Below are 23,491 nucleotides of genomic sequence, written 5' to 3' on the forward strand. Positions count from 1 at the left end.
GGCACAAAAGTTGCTGTTCACCTAACAGATGGCCCGAGAGCACACTGATAACTATTCAGTGTTTGTTCACACTGGTGGGTGTGTTTTACACCAAAATATGTTGGCATGGTTGTTTCACTTGGCACACTGCGAAGCCACTGCAACAAAGACATGGACAACACTCAGGTTCATCAGGTAGGCTGGACAGATTTATTGTAGTTTTAAGTATTTTATCTAGCAGGTTAAACGAGATTTTCAAGAGAGAGATTGTGCCTGTTATGAGTTAATAGTGTTTTCTGTGAGGGCAGATATCCTGTCCACATCTTTAAAGTTGTCTACTGAAGCGTAAGTATTGATTAGATGAAGCTTTAGATGAAGACAGCGAGGATAGAAGCTATTTTGTGAACTCCAAGCTGAACCTCTGTGGTCATGACCATCCAGCTTCCAGAGGCAGCCTTCTGTGACCTGAACACAGGAGCTCTACCGGTGGTCCAGCTCTACGTGATGCCGTCCTTCTTCCTGGCAGTGCTGATCCTCGGGCTTCCCCTCAACCTGCTCTCCCTCTGGGTTTTCTTCCACCGCTTGCGGCGCTGGACCCGCAGCACGGTGTTCCTCTTCAACCTGACCCTGGCTGACACCTCGTGGCTGCTGGCCCTGCCTTACCTCATCAACTACCACCTGGACGATCTGTACTGGAAGCTGGGGCTGCCGCTCTGCATGGGCGTGAGGATGTTCTACCATAACTACTTCTACCTCAGCATCTTCTTCGTCACCTGTATCAGTGTGGACAGATACCTGGCCATCGTGCACCCGCTGCGCTCCCTGGTGCTGCTGGGCCGGAGGCAGACCTGCTTGCTGTGTGTGGTGGTCTGGGTGGGCACCCTGCTCCTCAGCATACCTGTTGCCGGTATGACTCTAATCCAGACCTGCCCCGGGAGCAACCGCACCGTCTGTACCCTGTATATACTGCTGAGTGAGACCGGTGAGAGCCTCCCTTTTTCCCTCGTCTGCTCCGCCATCGGCTTCCTCTTCCCGCTGTTCTCCATCTGCTACTGCGGCCTGCGCAGCGTCAGAGAGCTGCGCCTCCGGCCGCGCCGCGCCGACCCGCACAACCAGCAGCGGCGGCTCCGGCGGGTGCTGTGCGCAGCCCTAGTTTTCTTCGCCTTGTTCTACCTGCCCTACCACATGAGCCGCAACGCTGCCATCGTGATGCGGGTGGTGTACCCTGACAGCCCCGCCTCCTGGCGGCACGCAGACCTGGCCTTCTCCCTGGAGATGTGCCTGTGCAGCCTCATCACCTGCATCAACCCAATGTTCAGCTGTTTCATGGGCCGCCAGTTCAGGAGGGAGTTTCACGGCACTTTTGCTGCCATGTTTTTCCTGTGTCCTGGCACTCGGCTGGCCTCAGTCATATCTAAGAGGACCCGGATGACGGTGAAGAGGCGGCAGGGCCTGTCTACTGTCGCACCTGTGTGCGCACTGCCTGTACCTGGACCCCAATGAGCTGTAGAGATGTACATCAATACTGCTGTGTCTAATATTCATAAAACTGTATAGAAACGATTTTAATGTCATTTGTTTAATTTTATTTGATTGGTGGAATAAGATAAATACACTGTACATGACTGTATGTTGGTTTCCAGTCTCCTTTATCTCCCATCAGCTGAGGTTTGGTCTCTTACACAACACTGCCTCTGCGTGGTTGACTGCATACTGTACTTTACAGTCTGGCTACACATGTCTTCTTTTATTCAATGAAAAATATTATAATCACCAGTTTATTCATTTTAGTAAAAACAAATATTTCAACAAATGCATTCCTGGGGTTTAAACACTGTCTATAAAGGCTGCAGGTCAGACTAAAACCCAGAAATAACCGGATGTAGGGAGGGTAAAGGAGGAGGAGGAGGAGGAGGAGGGGGGATCACTGCTTTGTGCCCGCTGCAGCAAGTGATTTATAATTGGTCGGAGCTCCTCCTGAAATCCCTCTTTTTTATTCAGTTACATATGAGTGAAGGAGAGAGGTTATGCAATTGGCAAATGTCGCTGTTAACAGATTTTTAGGTAGTAATTGAATTAGAGGAGAGGAGCGGAGGGAGGAGGGGCGCTGCTCGGAGCTGCTGACAGGTAGATGAGCTGTGCGCTGTCCGCGGTGCTGAAACCTCCTCCGGCTGCTGCCTCACCGGAGATCCTCACCTCAGATTAGACCGGAGCTCCTCTGACCTGCACCGGCTCCACATTTACACTTTTTTTCCCACCTTTGATTTCCTTAAAGAAAACTAAAAAAAAAATCCAACTTTCTGTTTCCTGCGTTGCTGTTTTCTAATCGCAGCCTGGATCTTAAGATGGCACTGCATGGATTAACATTGCGCAAGGCAAAAGCGGACTTATTTGACTGCTGTTTTGTGACTGTGAAACCAGCCCTTTCAGACTGAACGTCTTTTCTCTCCTCTTTCTCCATTTTCCTGGCTCATCTTTTACCGGACATCGAGGCGTTTTCTGCTCAAAAAAAAAGACAGACGTGCGTTATTTGGATTAATATCTTAACAATATGCTCATTACTGCAGCGCTTCCATTTGTTATAGTGTTATAGAATTTTTAAAGAAATTTTGGATATGGAGCCAGGCGCGGAGAAAGCTGCCCCTTACTCTAAAGAGGGGATAAAACAACTCGCAGGAAAGGCCCTCGGGGGTATTTACAGGTAAGGAGAAGAAATCCCCTTTTTCTGCATGATTTTTTTTAATCAGAGAATTATGAGAAATTAAAAATAGAAAACACCCAGGTGTTAAGATCACACACTGGCTTTAAATATCTTTATGACTAAATCACAAATAAATCAAATGGGTAAATCTGTTCTTTATGGGATGGATCACGGACAGGATGCTGAAAGCAGAGAGTCGTGTGGCCCGAATATTTAAGGATCAGATATTTCCCTGGAGGATGATCCCCCTCCACCAGCTGCTGTGGGTGTTTTTTAATAATTAATGAAACAGAACGAGTCGTGACACAAGGTCGGAGGATATCTATTACCTTATGTATCCATCTGTATTAATCCAAGATCGATGGACTTCATATCAATTGACTTGCTTTATTCTTCTTACTGTCAGAGGGACATAAATGAAATGTGGTCCTAAGGAAAGCTGATCACTGAAAATCAAACACATCTTCATTTTAAAAGCAGAGGAAGGTATGAGGACGTAGAGGAGCAGATTTTCTTATGTATTAAATTGAATTATTTATTATTCCTGATTGAAAATGCGAATAAAATCAAATTTTGTTGAATATTAATCCAGTGAAAAACGAATTTTCGCACAAATCATCTTAAAAACACATATTTTAGATCACTATTAATGCAGGCACACATTTATTTTTTGCACCTTTAATGTCTTTCAGTTCTTGAACTTGATTTCAGGCTGCAACACAGAAACGTGACTCAAAGCTATGCATGAAAAAAAATCTGTTGAAGGCCTGGTATGAGGCCTTCACATTTTTTTTTTCTAAATGAACCTTAAATTCCTTTGCACGAATTTGAAATGAAAGCCAAAGCAAAATGTCGACGCCATATTTTAAAGGCTAATTAAAAATGGAAAGGGTAAAAAAAATAAGTCTAAACAATGATGCTGCTGATAGTGCTGCAATGCGGTATGAAGGCAATTCTTTCCTCGTTTGCCAGCGTGTCTTTCTTTTGCAGAAACATGGCAGGGAACGAAAAAAACAGTTTGATTTTAACTAAAAGGGAGCAGGGTTTAAAGGGCCTGAGCCAAAAATGAAAGAAGAAATTAAAGATATTGAAGGCCTGTGTTTGAAAGGACATATAGTAAAGATGCAAGCTATTTTCCTTTGTAGCATGAGCTGCAAACAGACTATAATATGAACAGAAATATATGTGTATATGCAGTTTTATGTGCAGAAAATCACACATTTCCCACTTAATTCCTCGCCCCTTTAATGCACCTTAATCCGCCTGTGTTGGATTTCACACACCCAAGTATACACATTAAATTCAACCCTAAAAAAGAGCATATGATCGGATGTGTCGTGCAGGAGGCTAGAGAAGCGGCAGCAGACAGGTGAGGCGATCGAGCTGACGGAGGATGGGAGACCCACGGCGGACCCGGAGCGGAAGAAGCCCCTGGTGGACTGCACGTGCTTTGGGCTCCCGCGCAGATACATCATCGCTATGCTGAGCGGGATTGGCTTCTGCATCTCCTTCGGTATCCGGTGTAACTTGGGTGTGGCCATCGTCAGCATGGTCAATAACCACACGATCCATCAAAACGGCAAGATCATCATCAAAGAGGTGCTTGTTAAACCCCGCCCCCCGCACGAGACACACATATTTAATAAGTGATGAGGGCCAAAGCCAATAGATTGATCCATTTAACACACCTGGAGAACCTCAATTGAGCCTGCGTGTACTTTTAAATTGTGTTGGGCCTTTATTATATAACACATAGAAGCAAATACATGTAGGCTCCTTGATTCTTAATTCTATTTTTCCTACAAATCTGCTTTTTTTTTTTTTGCTTTAGTTAGTCAAACAATCATGATATATATCCATTAGTGTGGCTGCAAAGGTATTAAAGCATCAAATGAAAAATAGATCCGACATCTTTCTGATAATATTTTTATTCTAAGAAGCATTTTGATCTCATCTTTAACCATTTTGTATCGTTTTAAAGGCATTTAATATGATTTATATTTTTTTTATTTTTGTCTGAAAGAAAGCGAAATTCAACTGGGACCCAGAGACCGTGGGGATGATTCATGGCTCCTTCTTCTGGGGCTACATAGTCACTCAGATCCCAGGAGGGTATATCTCTTCAAGACTGGCCGCTAACAGGTAACTGCACGCGCACAAGTATAGATTTTGGTGGGGGGTGCAGGGGACACGTGCCCCTCATTATTTAAAACATGTGCATGTGCCCCCCCAACAAAAATGTGACTTTTATTATGATAAAAGTTAAAAATACAACAAAAAAATGATGCGTTAAAGGCACAACACGGTGCGTAAAATTCATCAAAATGCAGGAAATTAAGTGTTTGATGCTCAAAATTTTCGGTGTTGAAACTTACGCCCTTGTGCACGTGATCATCTCTCCCAATTCTCCGCCGATAAATAGTGGGTGGGGGTATCAAGAGATCTGTTGTAGATATGCTGATATTTTTAATCTATAATTGTGATGTAGGTGTGATGTTTGGATGAAGAGTGGAGGCTGACCTTACAGCAGATAAACTGGGGGTTTGGCTGATGCCTACCAGGCGTGCCTCCTCATGTTAATGAGCTCCCGAGGGACCACCGTGTCTAATCCTTTATATTCAGAGGCATGGCAACCACACCAGCCAAAGCCTTGTGTGTGTGTGTGTGTGTGTGTGTGTGTGTGTGTGTGTGTGTGTGTGTGTGTGTGTGTATGTGTGAAATGCGGTTCTAAGTGATGATTGTAGCGCGATTTCAATGACCATCCTGCCTCTATATATCACATTATTACACTAACAAATTAGTCAGCTACAAATAGAGAAAAGGAGCAGAACAAATGCAACAAATATGTAAAAACTGGAGAAGAACATCAAATTCTAACAACAAAACCTGCAAAATCTTTTATAGAAAATAAATATAGGCTAATAGTGATACAATAAAGAGCAATCAAAGTATAATGTTGCAGTGTAAGTCCTTGCACATCCATGTTATGGGATTGTTAGATTTCTCGTGAGGGAAATGGAGGCTAAATAAGATGCAAATCTTTGAAGAGCTTCATCATGCCAAGTCAGCTGAGCCCACTGAGGCCTTCTGCTCCAAACACCTCCTGTCCTCACTTCAATAGAAACTGAATAACTGCCTGTTGTGTGTGAATGTGTGTGCGTGTCCAAATCTGTATCAGTATAAACATACAGTATAAACTTGCATAGGCATAGATTTCAGGGGGGGTGTAGGAGACATGTCCCCCTTAATTTTAAATTCTGCATTTCCCCCTCTAATAAAACATGACTGTAAAGGAGGACATTTATTCTGACAAAATTAAAGATGTTTACATCATAAATTGATGCAGAAAATGCACAAAATGGTGCATACAAATTCACTAGAATGCAGGAAATAAGGTGTTTGATGCTCACAATTTTCTGGAATAGAACCCCCAAACCCCAGTTACATATGTGTCCCCCCCAAAGAAACCTACACTTTTGTCACACTGTATTGATATTTTGTTACTTATCTGATGCTGTAGTCTATCTGAAGTGCTTGAATCAATATCACTGCTGTTTATCTTCCTGAATAAGATGATCTCACTCTGATAATATTCTGACAAATACTCCACACTGTTTATCCAGAGTTTTTGGTGCTGCCATCTTGCTGACATCCACCCTGAACATGTTCATTCCCACTGCCGCCCGGGCGCACTACGGATGTGTCATCTTTGTGAGGATATTACAAGGGCTGGTGGAGGTACGGATGCACAGTTTGCACGTCAGATCCTGACCTTTAAAAAGCCTCAAAATTGATGCCTCATTATCAAGCTGAGAGCTAAACTCGACCCCTAATGAAATTGTCCTGACATTCTGTATTTGACCACAATTTACAGAAATCCTCTTGTGCTGAACTCCCTGGCTTTCTGTTTGAATTGGCACAGGAAAATGAAGCCCATTATTGAGAGGCTCCATTCATTATACTGTATACAATTGTCAGATTAGCCTACAAATAACACACAGCATGAAATCCTTGAATAGCAGGGCTCATGTATGTTGGTTTACCTGGCTGAAACAGCTCCATGTTCACATAGAAACACAGAACAAAAGAGATAAAGCCCACTTGATGCGGGCGGCTCCCTCAGCCCAACAGAAGAGATTTCAGAGTGAGAGATGCTATTATCAAACTGAAGGTCATCCTCCTTTGTGATTTTGTTTTGCTGCCATTTCAATAGCAGCTCATGACCGCAGAGAGAGCAAGTCGCCTGCGTTCAGCACCCACCGACTTATTACTGCAAATTAAACATTAGCATTTCAGGGTGTCTCCCACTGCAAGCCCCAGCAATTTATGTCTATCAATAGTTGATTGTATGCCACTTAGTGTGTAATGAAGATTTAATAGGAGCAGTTCAGTTTTTTTTCCTCATGAAGTGGGTAGTCAGGCTGAATCTGCACCGACTCACACCTAACCCATTAGTCTCTATTAGAAAGGTCAGCTACAATGCACGTCAGTTTGTTTGTTATTAACTACAATTTGTCTTGAATGTCGTCGGCAAATAAGAACAGACTACGTCAATCAGGCAGAATCAGTTACATTATGTAAATTCTGTTGACTGAAAGTGGAACAATAGGAGTAAAACAGAAGTTATTTGCATCATATTGAGAAAATACATCTTAATAGAAAATGATCCTCGTGTATTCAGACTGTGAGTGTAATGTTATCTGTCACCGTGCAGGGAGTGACTTATCCAGCCTGCCACGGGATCTGGAGTAAATGGGCTCCACCGCTGGAGAGAAGTCGTCTGGCAACCATCTCCTTCTGTGGTACAACATCTACACACACTGTCACCTTTCTGTGTTGATTTCATCATCATATTACTTCACACGCTGAACTACAGGTTTAGAGTGACACAATATTGCTCCTAAAATGTGTGTAAACGTGTGCTGAACACATCTGACATGAAACACTGGAGCAGTTCTCTGAATAAGCAGCCGGGATCAAATTCTGCCTGGTCAAAATATTTCTATCTTGTCCAGGATCCTATGCTGGTGCAGTGATAGCCATGCCTCTGGCTGGGATCCTGGTGCAGTACACTGGATGGTCCTCTGTCTTCTACGTGTATGGTGAGTATCACTTTGATTGTAACACCTTAAAGGGAGACTATGTAACTTTTGAAAAAAGTATTGACACAGTTTCTTAGTTCCTAAGCAATTAATCGCACCCTTTTTCAAAAATTCAACACACTCAGGAGTTTTGCTGCTGCAGCCTTAAATGGACTGGTGTGACCAATAGCTTCTGGTGGCTAACATTTGCAAACTTTAGACTCCAGAGCCACATGCGGTTCTTTTGCCTTTCTCCAGTCGCTAATAATAATGATTATTTTTTAACATTTTAATTTCCGTTTATCATCCTTATAAACCTTAAGAAGTTCTTACATTCGTCAGCTGTAAAAATGTGTAGCCTATACACCAAATAAGAAAAATATTTTTACATTTCATCGACTAAAATGTGCATCATCTGTGGACTAGCATCTTTTCCTCTAAATTTTGCCAAATCTCAATGGCAGTAGCTCGTCTTGAGTCTCCCTAGCTAGACTAGCTATGGATTCCAAATCCAAAAGAGGAAAAGTCTTGGAGTAAAGTATTCAATAGGGTGTGGACAGGTTTGTATGCTTTTACTGCCAATGCTGCAAAGTTAAAGTACCGAATAGTCCTTAAGAGTTCAGTAGCCACCTTGTGGTAAAACATATAATGAATGCTCATTTAGACCTTTTAATAATGCTGATAGGCTAATACAGACTTAATAGGCTGTGTTACCTTCAGATAAAACTCAAATATGTTTTGCGGCTCCAGAAAGATGGTAGTCTTTTATAAAAGTTGCCATGCATGTTGCTATGTTTGTAGCAAGCAGCAACCTCTGGCGAGAAAAAGGAAGTCAACAGGGAAGTGCCCAAAACTGCAGTTCTTTGAGCAGCTACTTGAGGCTGGCTCCAGGAGCGAGTCAATCCCCACAGACTCTCATGTTAAGTTGTCCAACTTTACAACTGAAATAAACATGTTTACAGCCTCGTTTAAGACACCTCTGCCTCTATAGCTTTTGTAACATTCACGACAACTGTACGGGAGGTGAATTTTTATATGTAACTCACCTGTTTGTATTTTATTAAGGCTTAAAGGTACTTTTTTTTTTTTTTTTTTTTTTTTTTTACAGCAGACTGCTTTAAGTGACAGGTTGTCTGTGTCCTCAGCTTCTCAGTCAGATCTACTTTTGCTCTAATATGGTCATTTCTGGCTCCAAAAAACCATAATGGCGACAGCTAAAATGCTGAATTTGAGGCTTGAAAAAGGGTGTCCACAACCCAATGGGTGACGTCATGGTAGCTGCATCCCTTATTTTTACAGTCTGTGGGTGTTAGGCTTCTTCTTCTTTTTCTTTTTTTTCCAAATAAAGCAATAAAATTAATAATTAATGAAAAAAATTGAAGGCATCTATTGAGAGTCTGTGATTTATACTACACTAATGTTGCCACTAATTATCCATACTTAATCTAACTCACCTAAAATGTTTTCAGCACTTGCAACAGATCTGGATGCAACAGTCTCTGTCATGCAGTAACATTAGTAAAGTGTTCATCAATCAGTGTTGTTTGTGTTCCAGCACAATGTTGTGTGTAAAACAGATTACCCCTGCTTTTATGCAGAACATCTGGAAATTGCCTTGCATGGTCTTGAGCAGTAATTTTGTCATGAGACGTTCATGTTGCTCATGTCTGCATCTTCACAACCAGAAACAAGGAAGCGAGTTTGGTGATGTTGTGTGGGGGGACTGCTATGATCAGTGAACCTAATGGCAAACTATGATGATTGGTCAGTTTATCAAAAATGTTGCGGTGATTGGACAAAATTGCATGGCTGCGCAGTATTCACAGGAGTTGGTTGAATTTTTATTAACTGTTGTGATCCCAACATCTGTAGGGGCTGACTGACATTACTGAGTCAGTTTACTGTCTTTGTGAGTCTTCTCTTTGCTACTGTTACACTGAGTTTTAGCAGGTACTATTATTGTGTGTGGCTACTGTTCAATTGACTAGCTTTTCCACTTTTTAGTTCTTCTGAAGTGCCATTATGGGGAAAATTCTCACTTTTATGTTGATGACCAACCACTGGTGATGGTAAATGAAGTTGACTGAAGCAATAAATTCCTCAGTGTTTGCTATACTGACTGAGAAGGCTGCAGCTCTGATATCTTTTGTTCTTCCTGCACCCAGTGCCGTCATCTGATGCATCAGTGACGCATTTGGAGATAAGGGAGAACTACAGGCTCTTTTATCTTGGATTTCTACTTCGCCTCAGGTACCCAGGGGGCATCCTCTAGATATCGCTCAAAAACAGGATTTCCCTGTTCTCTTTGCTTGTATTGCAACCTAGCCGTGTTTACAGCAGCGGAAATAGCATCCCAAAATATGAGTGCAGAGAATGAGGATACAGCTGACAGTGTTTTGGCTGACTCACATATTCAGCCATATTTGTTCAAGGCAGAAATGGAAGAAAGGAAGAAATGCAGCGAGCTACAGTGGCTGTAGCTGCATGAGCTGTGCAAGAGGATATGGTCGGCAGGGACCCTCCAGAATCTGAGCTACCAGGAGGGAATAATTCTCCTGCAATGAATTTTAGCATGGGCCTTTTTTGTTGGATGCTGTTGCCAATACCAACCCAGAGAGAGCCCATGTGTGTGTGTTACTATGCATGAAAGCTTACTCCTCACTTGGACAGAGCTGCGCTGGAGACCTTCTTCAGGATCCCAAAGATAAACTGAAAAGACAACCAAGTCCAGCAGGGCTGAGGGCAGATGGCCACTGTGAGTGAGGACTTTTGACACCTAATGCTACGTTCTGGTCAACAAAGCTTGCGTCAATACATCCTGGTACATGTAGGCTCTGCCGGCCTGACTCAGTGAGCAGGAGAACTCAGCTTTCTTGGTCACGAGTGAGGATTTATTGCTTCAGCTGACTACATATACTATCAGGACTGATTGGACATCCACATAAAAGGTGGCAAAGATTGGAAAAATCACCTTATTAGTCACTGACAGCATCATAGTCTGTATCAGCTCATCATCAGAGCTGTTATATGATGTTTAAACTGAGTGAAATATTCAAATATAAGACTCTGTGTTTGTTATGGCTGCACCATTCTATCATATAGAAATATTCTAGATATAATTTGCCTCGTTCTATACACATTTTACCAAATTTCAGTCTGACATGTTTGGTATCTTTGGAAACTTTGGAATCTCCACTATATTTAAGGTCACGTTCTGGGGGTCTGATAAATGTTTGGCTGCACAGCCTGAGTTTGTTATGACTAACATGCTCATCACTGTGTCAATCTGTTCAGGATGCTTTGGGATATTTTGGTACATGTTCTGGATCTTTGTGTCCTATGAGAGCCCAGCGGAGCACCCGACCATCACTGACGAGGAGCGCCGTTACATCGAGGAGAGCATCGGTGAAAGTGCCCAGCTGATGGGTGCAATGGAGGTGAGTTCTCAATATGTATCCACTGATGTGTGCATCATGACGATTGCTGTGCATTCAGCTGATTCTCTGTTTGTTGTGACAGAAATTCAAGACCCCCTGGAGGAAGTTCTTCTCCTCCATGCCCGTCTATGCAATCATTGTGGCCAACTTCTGCAGGAGCTGGACCTTTTATCTGCTCCTCATCAGCCAGCCTGCATACTTTGAGGAGGTGTTTGGTTTTGAAATCAGCAAGGTAAATGAATCCCTTATAATCCCTGGTGTCAGCCCTAAAAATATCCTTTAATGTCATGTGATTAAGATTACAAGCTGTGATTTTCCCAGACATGAATTGTAAATTAAGAACCTTCTTGCTACTAGTGCTATGAACTGTCACTGTCAGAAGTATCACAGTGCTGTTGTTCATTTTATAATGTGTTGCTTTCACAACTTCCACTTCCCAAAATTGGCTAAAGACATCAGTTTTTGCAGGTTTAAAAATTGCTACCAGTGTTAGAGTCAAACTAAAATTGAGCATAGCGTAAGTTCAGACAGGACACGAAGTCAAGCTCAGCTCACAGCTACATCAGCTGATCTCAAACATCCCCATCAACTGATGGAGCAGCTGATTTATGGAAGGGAGTCAGCTGATCGATCACATGATTCCTTTCTATACAACCAATTGGCAAACCTCATTCAGGGCGCCCTATTTAAACTGCTCTGGCCTGCCTACTGTTGCTGCTTCCTCTGCAAGCCGTTTTGCAACCAACCGCCACACCAGCTCCTCCTTTTCATGTTGTGGATGACTTATCAATGTCATTTGTTTATCATTGATGTTTGCGCTGTTCTGTTCCCGGGAAGGGGTCTTTGCTGCTGCTCCCATGCTTAAGGCTTTCCATGTAGGCGCATGGAAGGGCAGAGAGGTGTGCTCTCTCTGCCTCAGGCTTTCTTCGTTTGCACGTGGAAAGACGGAGAAGTGTGCTCTCTCCGGTTTAGGCTTTCCATGTAGGCACCGAAAGGGTGGAGAAGTGTGCTCTTTCCGGTTTAGGCTTTCCACGTAGGTGCGTGGAGGAGGTTTTCTGTGTAGGCCTAGGAAAGGCTGAAAAGGCCCCAGTACAGAGCCATACCGCCAAATATAATACTGCAAATAGAAATAAAATGTTCCTGACTGAAATGGCAACCCAGTCACCAGAAAAAATATTGCCATTGTGCACTTCTGCAAACCGTGGATACTTTACATTTGTATGTTATTATGTAGGCTAGTGGTACAAAAAACACTTGGTTATGGTTGGGAAAAGATCATATTTTGGCTTTAAATCCCCTGGGCACAATAGCAGCTGGAAACGCAGCGATGTCACTGTAAAATACAACTGCTTTTTGTGGCACTATTACTCATAGAAAAACAGTGACGGGTCACTACAAACACCCACGTTTGTCTGCTAAAAAGAGGCAGGATAAACAGCAATGGGTCACTAAAAATCAGCCAGGGTTTTCGTTTGTTGGTCTTGAACTTGGCTGGTGTCTCGTCATCCACCATCCACTCCACCTCCTAATCTCAAAGATGGCTCATATACTATGTCACTTTAGAAACAATATGATACAAATGAAATGTATAAATGTAACATATTTGTGGTTTGCACAAACACACTTAAAACATTTTCTTCCGGCGACTGGGCTGAAAATTAAGTTTGGTCTTAGCATGCCCCGAGACAATAGACTCACAGACATGATTCTCATTTTATGTTTGTTCCTGCTTTGTAGCCTGTGTTATTGTGTTTCCAATTGTGGTGAACAATGGCTCCACTGCTTCCATTGTTGTTAGTTATTAGGTGCAAACTGTGGTTAGACTGTGAGGATGATGACATGCTCAGGGCATATAGTGAAGAGGCAGACATTTTAAAATTCAGATACTTTGCTTAACTGTCTTAAATGGTTTTCCTCAGCTGTGGGAATCATTACTTTAATTGTTCAATTGAATCAAGCTTAAAATTCTTCTACCGAGCCCTTTCACAAAACATTAATTGGAATAATCTTACTCATTTGGCATAATTTGTCACCTCTTTTAAGAAAATTGATTTAAAACATATTGAGTGTATTTTGCAAAGATTGCTTCTGAAGGTGCTGTGGTTTGGTCATTTTCTGATCCTGCTGTCCATGAGTGAATGTGTCAGACAAAGATTCTAGTTAATCTTAAAAAATCACACTCTTAACCCGCGCTGGAGAGTGTGAAGCATGAATCAAGCTGGTTTGGCAGGTGTAATTCGGCTTCAGGATGGGCTGCTGTGATTACTGCAGCTGAATTATGGCTCAGATGTGACGCTGCAGTCAGAGGTTAAAACAGACACAAAGATTGGGTCCCAGAAGAGAAGAAGAATCACTTCTGTTTTGACAGCTTCTTTGGAGTTGTCACATTTGCTTCAGACAAGTGTTTGATGCTTTCTCAGGTTGGAATAGTGTCGGCGCTCCCTCACTTGGTCATGACCATCATCGTGCCCTTAGGAGGCCAGTTAGCGGACTACCTGCGGACCCACAACATCTTGTCCACCACCATGGTCCGGAAAATCATGAACTGCGGAGGTGAGGCTTTGATAATCAGCTCTCTGTCTGTTTCCTTGATGTTGTAAAAGTATGCCTCACCACAGAACTCTTGTCCTGTTGTTTTCAGGGTTTGGCATGGAGGCCACCCTCTTGTTAGTGGTGGGTTATTCTCACAGTAAGGGGGTGGCCATCTCTTTCTTAGTTCTGGCGGTGGGTTTTAGCGGCTTTGCAATATCAGGTGAGTCTCAACACAGTGGATTGGATGGGACAGATGTCCTTTTGTGTTGTTCATAAGAGCACAAGACTCTAAATATTCACTCTTTGTTGCTGCAGGTTTCAATGTCAACCATCTAGACATCGCTCCTCGCTATGCCAGCATCCTCATGGGTATATCCAACGGTGTTGGTACCCTGTCAGGGATGGTTTGCCCTCTAATAGTGGGAGCCATGACTAAGCACAAGGTGAGTCATTGCTATTCATACAGTAATTTGAATGTTAATGCAGATAGGAACTTTAAAAGACCCTGAAAAGTGTTTTTAAATCTTCAATAACACTGTTTCTCATTATTTTTATTGGGATTATTTTAGCACCTTATGTCTACCAGAGAAGAAAGTTACACTGACTAATTCAATATTGTCGGTGTATCTGTCTCAGCGTCCTTTCTCTTTTCTTTGCTTATGCTGGAAAAATGATCCCACTGAATGGCCAGTGGTGGCATACTTTGATATTTACAAATATTTTATCAAATCAGCGGGTAAGATCATCATTCAAAAGAGATCTGAAGACACAGTATGTAAGAAGTGCATTGCCTGTGAAACTGGAAGTGTATTTAGAAAGAAGACAATGCATGTAACAGGCAGAACTTGACACGGCGTCCCAGAACGTCAACATCCAACACACCCAGGGTACCTTTCACGTCGTATCTGGACATGGAAAGTCCATGATCAACTGCCGACATGTGACGAGGTCAGAGTGAGAATGTGTTGCATTGAAGCTAACAAAGATCAAAACCAGGCCTCACTAGTTAGCTTCAACCTCCACAGTTTTTCTGGCCAAGTTAGCAAATGCTTGCTACATGAAGATGTACTGAGTGTCAGGATCTTACAGTTTTCCCTTATCCTCCTGCTGATGCCTCAAGTTGTATTGCTTACAAAGCTCCGTTTTTTGGTTTGCCAGCTTGTAAAAACTTAGTTATGGAGTCTTTACCATGATCTTGTGCATCCCACCACAATGTAGCTTTTAATGTTGTTTGCTAGCAGATGTTAATGAAAAGGAAGCACCATTAGCAATACAAAGTTATTGGAGAGTGATGGATTGTTTTCCCCTCTAGTGGGGCTGGGACTGACATACACTTTGTCTCCATGGTGAAGGCATGACCCACCCTATTCTTCCTCTGATTGGCAAGTACCCATTGCCTTGGGTTGATAGGTTCAGGCATGAGGAGTGAGATTTGTTAGGGTTAGGGTAAGAATATCAGAGTGAGTCAGTCACTGGCAGAGTAGTACGGGTCATGCCTTTGCCATTGTAGGATGATCTGGTGACTTGTTAGCAAGCCTTAACCCTTGAAGAAATGGCCCTTCGGAGCAGTGCACATTTTTTGGGGGGGTAACAGACTGTCGTACAAATAGGCTTTCGGTCCAAAGGGACATTTTTTGGACTATTAAGGCTCCATAATTATGGGCTGTTGGAACAATAGTGTGGCTCCAATAGGTACAAAGAGATGCCAACCCAATCAACAGTGTAAATGCTGGCAATATTTTTTCCCTGCAAATAACAGATATGTTACATTTGCACATTTCATATTTTATCTTCCTCCTGATGAGAGCCACAGCTCATATACATGTAATCTGAGCTATGTCAGTTTAGACGTAGCTGTTGATGTTGATATGATACTAAAACATGATAAAACATACAAATGTGGCATAACAGTGGTTTGCAATAATGTGTAATGCCAACATTTTATTTTGAAGACTGGGCTGGGGACACATGACTTCACTTTTGTCCAACTATACAGACACCAATACATGAATCTGTCATGTGAAACCAAAGCTGTTTGGTGGAAAATTGCTCATGCTAAGAAGTCAGTTATGAAAATACATCATCACGGACTTAAAGGGATACTTTGCAAATTTTCAGTTTTTTGAATGCAGCATTGGAGGTGGGATCCCGTTCACTCTTATGAATGCTGCTCAGCAGCGTATGAAGCCAAAAAGTTCAACTGCCACCTATAAAATTACCCGGATGACTGGCACTGCTTCCACTTCATCAGGCCCATAGAGCAAACCCACTAGAGACTTCTGCCAGCCAAACTGGCAACTTTGGGTTAAGTGCTCCGCTAACTTGAATGGGAGTAGAGAGATTTAATCTTGCAGCTCATCTAAACTTTCAAAATGTTATCGTACCCAATGCACAAATACTGATAGTAAAATGAGTCGTTTTGCAGGGATGAGATGCTCAAAAAAATGCATCAACTCATTTACAGAAGTCTCTATCACAATGTTAGTCTATGGGAAAAGTCTTTTTGGGCCCAGTGGCTTCACTTGACAGACTTGGAAGGAGTAATTCCACATTTCGTCACTATGTAAAATTGGCTTCACAGACCGGCACTTCCTGGAGGCTTGGTTAACAGCAGGCCGCCATGTTTTTTGGAATAAGTAGCTCACATCCCCTACCAGTGGGGGTGTTTATTGGTTCAGTGCAGCGCAGTGCATTTTGGTAGTTGTAGGTTTTCTACCTCTTGAACAAAAGCTAATGCCGCAGCCTTTTTCTTCTGTTTTCTCTTGGCATTTAACACCATTTTCAGAAGTATTTGCATCTTTCTGCTGCACAAACAGCGTAGTTTTGTAAAAAGACCACGTTTCCAGCAATGAAATACTTCTTCAAAGAAGTGACTCAGCCTGATGCAACTGTTTTCTGTCCCTAGACTCGGGAAGAGTGGCAGTATGTCTTCCTCATTGCTTCCCTGGTGCATTATGGGGGAGTGGTGTTTTACGGGATCTTTGCATCTGGGGAGAAACAGCCATGGGCCGACCCTGAAGAAACCAGTGAAGAGAAGTGCGGCTTCATTGATGAGGATGAGCTGGCTGAGGAGACCGGTGACATCACACAGGGTTATGGTGCAATGGGCGGCCCGGCTAAGAGCTACGGGGCCACTGCGCAGCTCAACGGAGGTTGGGTGCAGGACTGGGATAAGACAGAGGAGTATGTACAGGAGCCGGCTGGAAAGATGTATTCTGAGCGTGGCTACTCTTAAACCAGACAGTGGTGGTGAGTCTGCTCGCAGACTCTCCATCATGGATTGCACAACATTATCTTAGATATTTAAATCCATTCTGTGTATTCAAGTAAAATGTTTACTAGTTTCAAAAAGCCAATGTAAAGAAATAGTTAATTGCAATGCAGAACAATCCTCATTAGATTCTCACACGTCTCTCATCACATCTACCTACTGTAGGGCTTCACTATACAGAGAGCAAAGAACACTGCAGGCATATGTTGTCCTTCTTAGACACCCAAACCTCATCAATCTACTTGAACAACATGAGCCAGATGACACTGCAGTTGACCATCATATAGGGTCTTTCTAATACCACTCTGATTGCACTGAAACTATAAGTATTCTAAAAACAAATTCTATTCTGTTTCTCAAATGTGTTTTATGTACTGTATATACCTGTATACTGTTTCTGTGAGACTATTGTGGATTTTGGGTCGTTGATCTGTGTTAACATTAATATAAAAGGCCATATTTTTCATGGACAGTACCTTTTCAGGGAGATGTCTGCTTGCAAAAAAGGTCTCCTCTTCCCAGAGCGAGGCCTGTAATACACTATAAGACAAAAATAGCGTGAGTGAAGTTGAACCGTAGAGTTTTAGTGTGTGTTTGTTTGCATGAATTTGCTCAGATCAATGTTTCAGATGCAGCCGCCTCACAGTCATGGATAGTCCTCATACGGCTCACTGCTTTGTTCTTAGATAAGCGTCTTCTGCCATAATGAATAATAAAACGAACTTTCAGGTGCCAGTCGTGATGTGAGACAAATCAAAAAAAAAAAAAAGAAGTTTTGAAGGCGATTGCTCAGAAGACATTGTTTATTGATGTTTGGTGTGCACTGCAATAAATTCTGTGTACCAGCCACCACCCATCACATTCTGTTCTGTAATGTAACACTGGCTTGCTGTATCTAACTGTAATTGTTTTGGAGTCATGTGATGCTCAACATTAAGGTGTGTGTTTTAACAAATTACTAGTCTGGAAAATCCAGCTTTAGTGCTCATGATGCAGGACAAGTTACATTTTGACAGCGGGGAATGCAGTAATGTATGTGAACAACCAGGCTGTTGTGATCTTCTTGGTGTTTCTTGGTTGTTCTCATTGTCACCTTGTTGACACTTTGATATTGTCACGTTTGGAGTGAAGCACATGAGTTAATAGACGGCTCTTCCACCTGACTTTATTTGCTATTTGAACACTTTATTCATTTGCTGTATGAACTCTGCAAGGATGTTTAAAAATATATGAATATTTAAGAATGTTTTAAGATGACCAAAAGATGCTATTACGGCTTTGTGCCTGAAGTTTATGTAAAACAGATTAATGTGATTTTATGGCTTCTAATATTGTGTTTAATGAAGAGGTATGTTGATGTCAAAAAGTGTTATAAAAAATACTCATATCATTTTATAAAAAAAAACAACCAAAAGTCATGTTTTTTGTCGTTCTTTGCCATCTTTGCACCGTACTGTACTGCAGCATATCCAGCTGTTTATCTGAAGGTTACTGGTCCTCAGAGACTGGAGCCAGACTACTAACCAGTATGAACCACCTTCTCCAATCAGTGTCGTGCAACTACAATTCTCTCCACGTTTTCTCATTAGTAAATCAATGACCGAGGTCTCTGGAGTCCAAGGGAGAGTATCGGACCCCAGAGCTCAGTAACTGATAAAAGGAAAGCAGCAATGTTAACGCTATTACTGGAGTTTAACATCCCAACAAACCAGTATCACTGTCTGTCGTCTCACAGACTTAAATATGCAGTGTACATGAGGTGTCAGTGTAGGTGCATGAAAGTGTGATAAACTAATTAAACCTCTCAGCAGCATCTCACACTTCTCTGGAACGTACAGGAAAAAGATCAGAGGCGTAACTGAAAAAGAAGAAACACATTATGAGAATGTAATGTGAAATATTATACTTGTGGCACACCCTGTTTCCTCAGTGTGTCCTCCGCTACACGACTGAGGTCACCAGTGTTACATGAACATATTCCACTATTGACCCAGCTCCTGCATTAAATCGTGACAAATCAATACTGTTTAACTCCACAGCAGATTGGACTTTTAAAACCAAAATGCCTCTAATGAAAGTTTGAATTCAGAATAAATGCTGGTGACAAGAAAGGTCGCGCTGCCTTTACAGTCGACACTAAACACATATAAAACATCAGTGCTCATTACATTGCATTAATTTACATTTTAATAAAATCCTCGATTTAACTTGCAATGAGTGCAGCTGTAAAATAAGGTTTGATTCCTACATTATTAATGTTACAAGCAACCGTTTGATGATGCACAATTGAAATACTGACGTTACAAGGTGAAACCTGAATGCAACATTAGTTCCTTGTAGCTTTGGTCTTTGATGACACCATCCAATGAAAATCAGCAACAGCATTTACTTTATTTTGAATACTAAGATAAGTTTGTTCCGTCTTGTGAGAGGCTCTTAGCATGGGTGGAATATGGTCTCAATAAAAAATATGAAATGCAAGCCTCCTCCAAAAAATATCCAGAGCACACTGTTGGATTTGTGCAAAATTAAAAAGACCTTATTTTACATGGCAGCATGTATTTATGGGTGTAGTGTGTAGGATTTAGTGGCATCTGGAACCAACTGAAACTTCTCCCTTGTACCAGGCATGTAGAACTACAGTGGCTGACGAGAAAATGTCGCCCTATCTAAAGCCAGTGTTTGGTTTGTCCATTCTGGGCTACTGTAGAAATAACATGGCGGACTTCGTGGACAACAACTCGCTCTGCATGATATAAACAGCTCATTCTGAGGCAACAAAAACACAAAGATTCTTATTTTCAGGTTATTATACACTGAAGAAAGTATACTTATGATATTATATTCCATTTCTGCCCATATATCCCCCTAAATCCTGCACACTGCACCTTTAAAATGACCAGCGCATTGCAACCAACACAGACTGGGCTGTGTTACAGATCATCACTTATGTTGAGGACATTTATGTTTAGTCTATTTCCTGTTTTTATTTTGTAGGTTCACTCCTCATGGGAGTTCTGCTTCCTGTCTTTAGTGTGTCTTCTGCCCCGCCCTGATTTGTTTCACCTGTTCATCTACCTTGCTGTCACCTGTCCCTCATTATCACTCTCCTTTCCTTATGTGTTTAGTGTTTGTGCTCCCTTTGTGTTTTGTCAGTTCGTCCGTGTTGGTTTTCTGCGCTCCTTGTTAGATTCCTTACCTGTGTTTCCGGATTACTGGTTCGTTTCCAGTTTAGTTTTTGAGTTTTTCATTTGTAGTTTGTGTAACTCCAGCCAGCTCCCTCAGGTTTTCCCTATTTGGGTTTTGACAACAGCCTTATTTTATTTTAGTTCGTCTTTTGTTCCTTAAACCTGCTTGCAAGGTGTTGTGCATTTGGGTCTTCTCTCTGAACCATGAGACCTGATGCAAATACCTGGGCAATGCTTCTACTCCACTGGCTTCACATCAGGGTGAGTTCGTTTAGGTTTTATAATACTTATTTGACCAAAGAAATTATTTTGAAAAGAAAACAGAATTCACCAATACTGCCCTCACTGTGTGATCATTGCAGTTGTGAGGGAGATGATGGAGGCATAGTTGCAGATGTTGGGGGGGATGCAGGGGACACATCCCCCTCAATATTTAGAACATGTGCATTTGTCTCCTCCAATAACATCATTCAGTAGGGGGGGGCTTTTATTTTGACAAAATTGAAGACATTCACCATGAACTGATGCATAAAAATTCACCACAATGCAGGAAATAAAGTGTTTGATGCTTGAAATGTTCTGGTGGAGGACCCCCAATACCTCTGAGTCATATATGTCCGCCCCCAATGGTGAAACAAAACCTACGTCCTTGGATGGCGGTCTTATGATTCACAGTTAAATCTGAAGTCAGAGATGCACACAGCCAACAAGAAAGGTGATATTACAATCTGTGGCGCCTCTGTGCTGCTCTGCAGTGTGTCAAACATGCTGCTCTGGAGGCCCACAAACTGCAGCCTGTTAGTGAGGTGGTGAATAATTCAAGAAAACATGGCGTCCATCCATTCACATGCGTCTCTCAGCTTTTCCTTACAGCAGGAAGGGCTCTGTGGTGTGTTCGAGTCTGGATAAATCAAAGTCCGGGATTCTGACGGCGCCTTCCAGCCTCTGCAGGTGGGGATGAGTCATATGGAGCAGATACAGAATATGAGAGCAGTCCATCATCAGAGGTCTGACCAGCTCCCTGAAGGTCCTCATTACGCATGATGTCAATGTGACCAACTGGTAGTTATTAAATGTGGTAGGTTTCCACCTCCCTCTGACTGTAGGCCCGGGGTGAATATATGCAGGAAAAATCTCTGCAGCCGTTTGCAAATGAAGCTTTCGCATCTCTGCTCTCTCCTGAGAAGAAATGATTGACAGGCGAGAAGTTTGTGGGGGTGGGGGTTAAGGTGTTGACCATGGGCTTTATGCACATGACGGACAGTTTGAATCAATTCAATGTGCAGTCTACAGTAGCCTTGTCTGTGTCAACTGATGCTTCGATCACAGGAAGCAGCTCCATGTCTAAAACCAGCAGCAGCAGTGGCAGCAATTACAATAAATCTCAGCTTCTCCTCCAATAATCTGCCCGGCTGAGGAGGGAAACCATTAACACTCAGCACCGCCTGCTCATCGGAGCACATGTTAATTTGACAGAAAACACAATTGTGTCACCAGCCACGTGGAACATGTTTTCTCATGCCTAACCAGCCGGGGTGGTCACGGCTGTTGCACTGGTGACGTGCCTGCTGGGGTGCGCCGTAATTGGACAAAATCTGTGTCGACATTTCATTCATAGGTGGGGATTCTGTCAGCGTTCACCTGCCTCTAACCTCCACCCTCTGCTGCATCCCAGACTTTCATTGTGATGTTGCTGGTGCTGTTTGTGTAATGGTGAGGGCGAGCGAAGGAGGATTGAGTAGTTGACAGTCTGTGGGGCAGGTGCAGTTTGGCTCCTGAGGGACTGTAATGGGATGAGGCCCAGCCAGAATGAGTGTTTGATGACAGGGTTGCACTCCTCCCCTGGGACTCTGCCTGCATGCAATTATTCTCCTGATCCCTTCTCTCTTCTCTAGTCTGCAGTCCACATTGTACACAGCCATCTCTCCACCCTGCTCCCTGAATATCCTTTAACTTATCTAAAATTCAACTCCCTCATATGCAGAAAGATCAAGCGATTATAAACCAAAATTTCAAAGCAGCATTGGAGTAATTACTGTTTTATGGCACCCTCCAGCATGACATTACACTACCCCGGGGCAATTGAATTTATAAACGCCTCTCTCTCCTCCCTAATTGCTTTATTAATGGAGAGCTTGGCACCTCAAATCAGTCTGTCTCACCAGACATGTTATATGTCTCTGCTCTCCTCCCACTGCCACACATGTGCACACTGAAACAAATATTTTTAAAAGCATTTCTGAATCTCCCCCACTTGATTTTTTTTTTTTAAGAAGCTAATGTTTTTGCAATGAGCTCCTGATGCTCACTTTGAAACTGAAAAACCCTCCTCTGTTTTTTGTGATATGCAAATGGCACCCACTCTTAAACATCTCCATCTTCTTTAGCTCCCAAAAGCAACAGGAACTGTGTGCTATCATTATTTTCATCTGTGCACTGAAACATTTATTAGCACCAAACTACCAGCACAGTACTGAGACAGGAAACGGTGACCCGCCTTATTCGCAGTGAGGATTGCATCTTCCACGATCAGAGGAAGAGGAGGCAGATTGCTACATCCAATTGTTTCTCCTCCACAAAACTGGTTTCCTACAGTTGCATGTGAGGTAATCTATCACAGGTCCTTCCAGCTCCCCTCCCCCATATCACATTACGTTGATGGCTTCATACCCTCCTCTCTACAGCATGCTCATATCGTCGGATCACACGCAGACAAAGGATGAGAGGCTGATAAGATTTTACACGATATTCTCGTTGCTGCCAGTGCTTTGCTTTGAAATCTGGATGAAATGATGATGATGATGATGGATTTTCAGATGATATGGGAACATATTTTACAGCCTATAGTGCATCTTTTCTTTTATTAGGGCAGCATCTAAACATAATTGATAGAGCTCTACTTTCTTTTGCCTTTTTAGTCACTGGCTGTTTTTCGACAAATCAACCCCTTCCTTCTCCTTATGTGCCACAATACAACACTGTTTCTGCAACGACAGCATCTCACTGGAGTGTCTGACAGTGCAGTTTTTATGGGATGTCCTGTAGAGGACGATGTGAACTTCTATGATCCCATTCTTCACAGTCTGCACCGACATTTCATATGACTCAGTAAAAACCCAACACTCCTCCTGTCTTAATAAAGCATCCATCTTTTCCTCACTGCGAGAAACCCAAATGAAAGAATCAATCCCGCTTCCTCGCCTGATGATGGTGGCCACCGATCATCAGCATCCTCTGAGTGGGACACAGGTGTGCGGCAGGGCCCTCCTGCCTCTGTGATCCGTCACCGAGGCCAGACAAGG

General features: G+C 42.6%; 2 protein-coding genes across 2 annotated transcripts; both read left to right on the forward strand.

Annotated features, from left to right (window-relative positions):
• The first annotated feature begins 113 nt into the window (after positions 1 to 113).
• Positions 114 to 1,482, forward strand: LOC125887311 (P2Y purinoceptor 6-like). The gene is made up of 2 exons (XM_049574011.1): positions 114 to 174; positions 421 to 1,482. Exons 1-2 carry the CDS (start codon positions 151 to 153, stop codon positions 1,480 to 1,482), a joined length of 1,086 nt encoding a protein of 361 aa, XP_049429968.1. The 5' UTR covers positions 114 to 150.
• Positions 1,483 to 1,923: 441 nt separating this feature from the next.
• Positions 1,924 to 18,401, forward strand: LOC125886858 (vesicular glutamate transporter 2.1-like). The gene is made up of 12 exons (XM_049573214.1): positions 1,924 to 2,680; positions 4,024 to 4,279; positions 4,704 to 4,822; positions 6,304 to 6,418; positions 7,395 to 7,482; positions 7,696 to 7,782; positions 11,056 to 11,198; positions 11,281 to 11,430; positions 13,619 to 13,751; positions 13,840 to 13,950; positions 14,046 to 14,173; positions 16,636 to 18,401. The coding sequence occupies exons 1-12, from the start codon at positions 2,595 to 2,597 to the stop codon at positions 16,963 to 16,965; spliced, it is 1,746 nt and encodes a 581-aa protein (XP_049429171.1). The 5' UTR covers positions 1,924 to 2,594; the 3' UTR covers positions 16,966 to 18,401.
• Positions 18,402 to 23,491: the final 5,090 nt, after the last annotated feature.

Source organism: Epinephelus fuscoguttatus, linkage group LG4 (assembly GCF_011397635.1).
Source record: "Epinephelus fuscoguttatus linkage group LG4, E.fuscoguttatus.final_Chr_v1".
Taxonomy (NCBI): domain Eukaryota; kingdom Metazoa; phylum Chordata; class Actinopteri; order Perciformes; family Serranidae; genus Epinephelus; species Epinephelus fuscoguttatus.

Bases quoted from the DNA above. Each gene is read 5' to 3' on its own strand.
- LOC125887311 (XM_049574011.1), top strand. From the start codon at position 151: ATGGACAACACTCAGGTTCATCAG. The intron at 175-420 runs GTAGGCTGGACA...ATGACCATCCAG, and splicing joins ACAACACTCAGGTTCATCAG to CTTCCAGAGGCAGCCTTCTG.
- LOC125886858 (XM_049573214.1), top strand. From the start codon at position 2,595: ATGGAGCCAGGCGCGGAGAAAGCTGCCCCTTACTCTAAAGAGGGGATA. The intron at 4,823-6,303 runs GTAACTGCACGC...CTGTTTATCCAG, and splicing joins TCAAGACTGGCCGCTAACAG to AGTTTTTGGTGCTGCCATCT. The intron at 11,199-11,280 runs GTGAGTTCTCAA...TTGTTGTGACAG, and splicing joins AGCTGATGGGTGCAATGGAG to AAATTCAAGACCCCCTGGAG.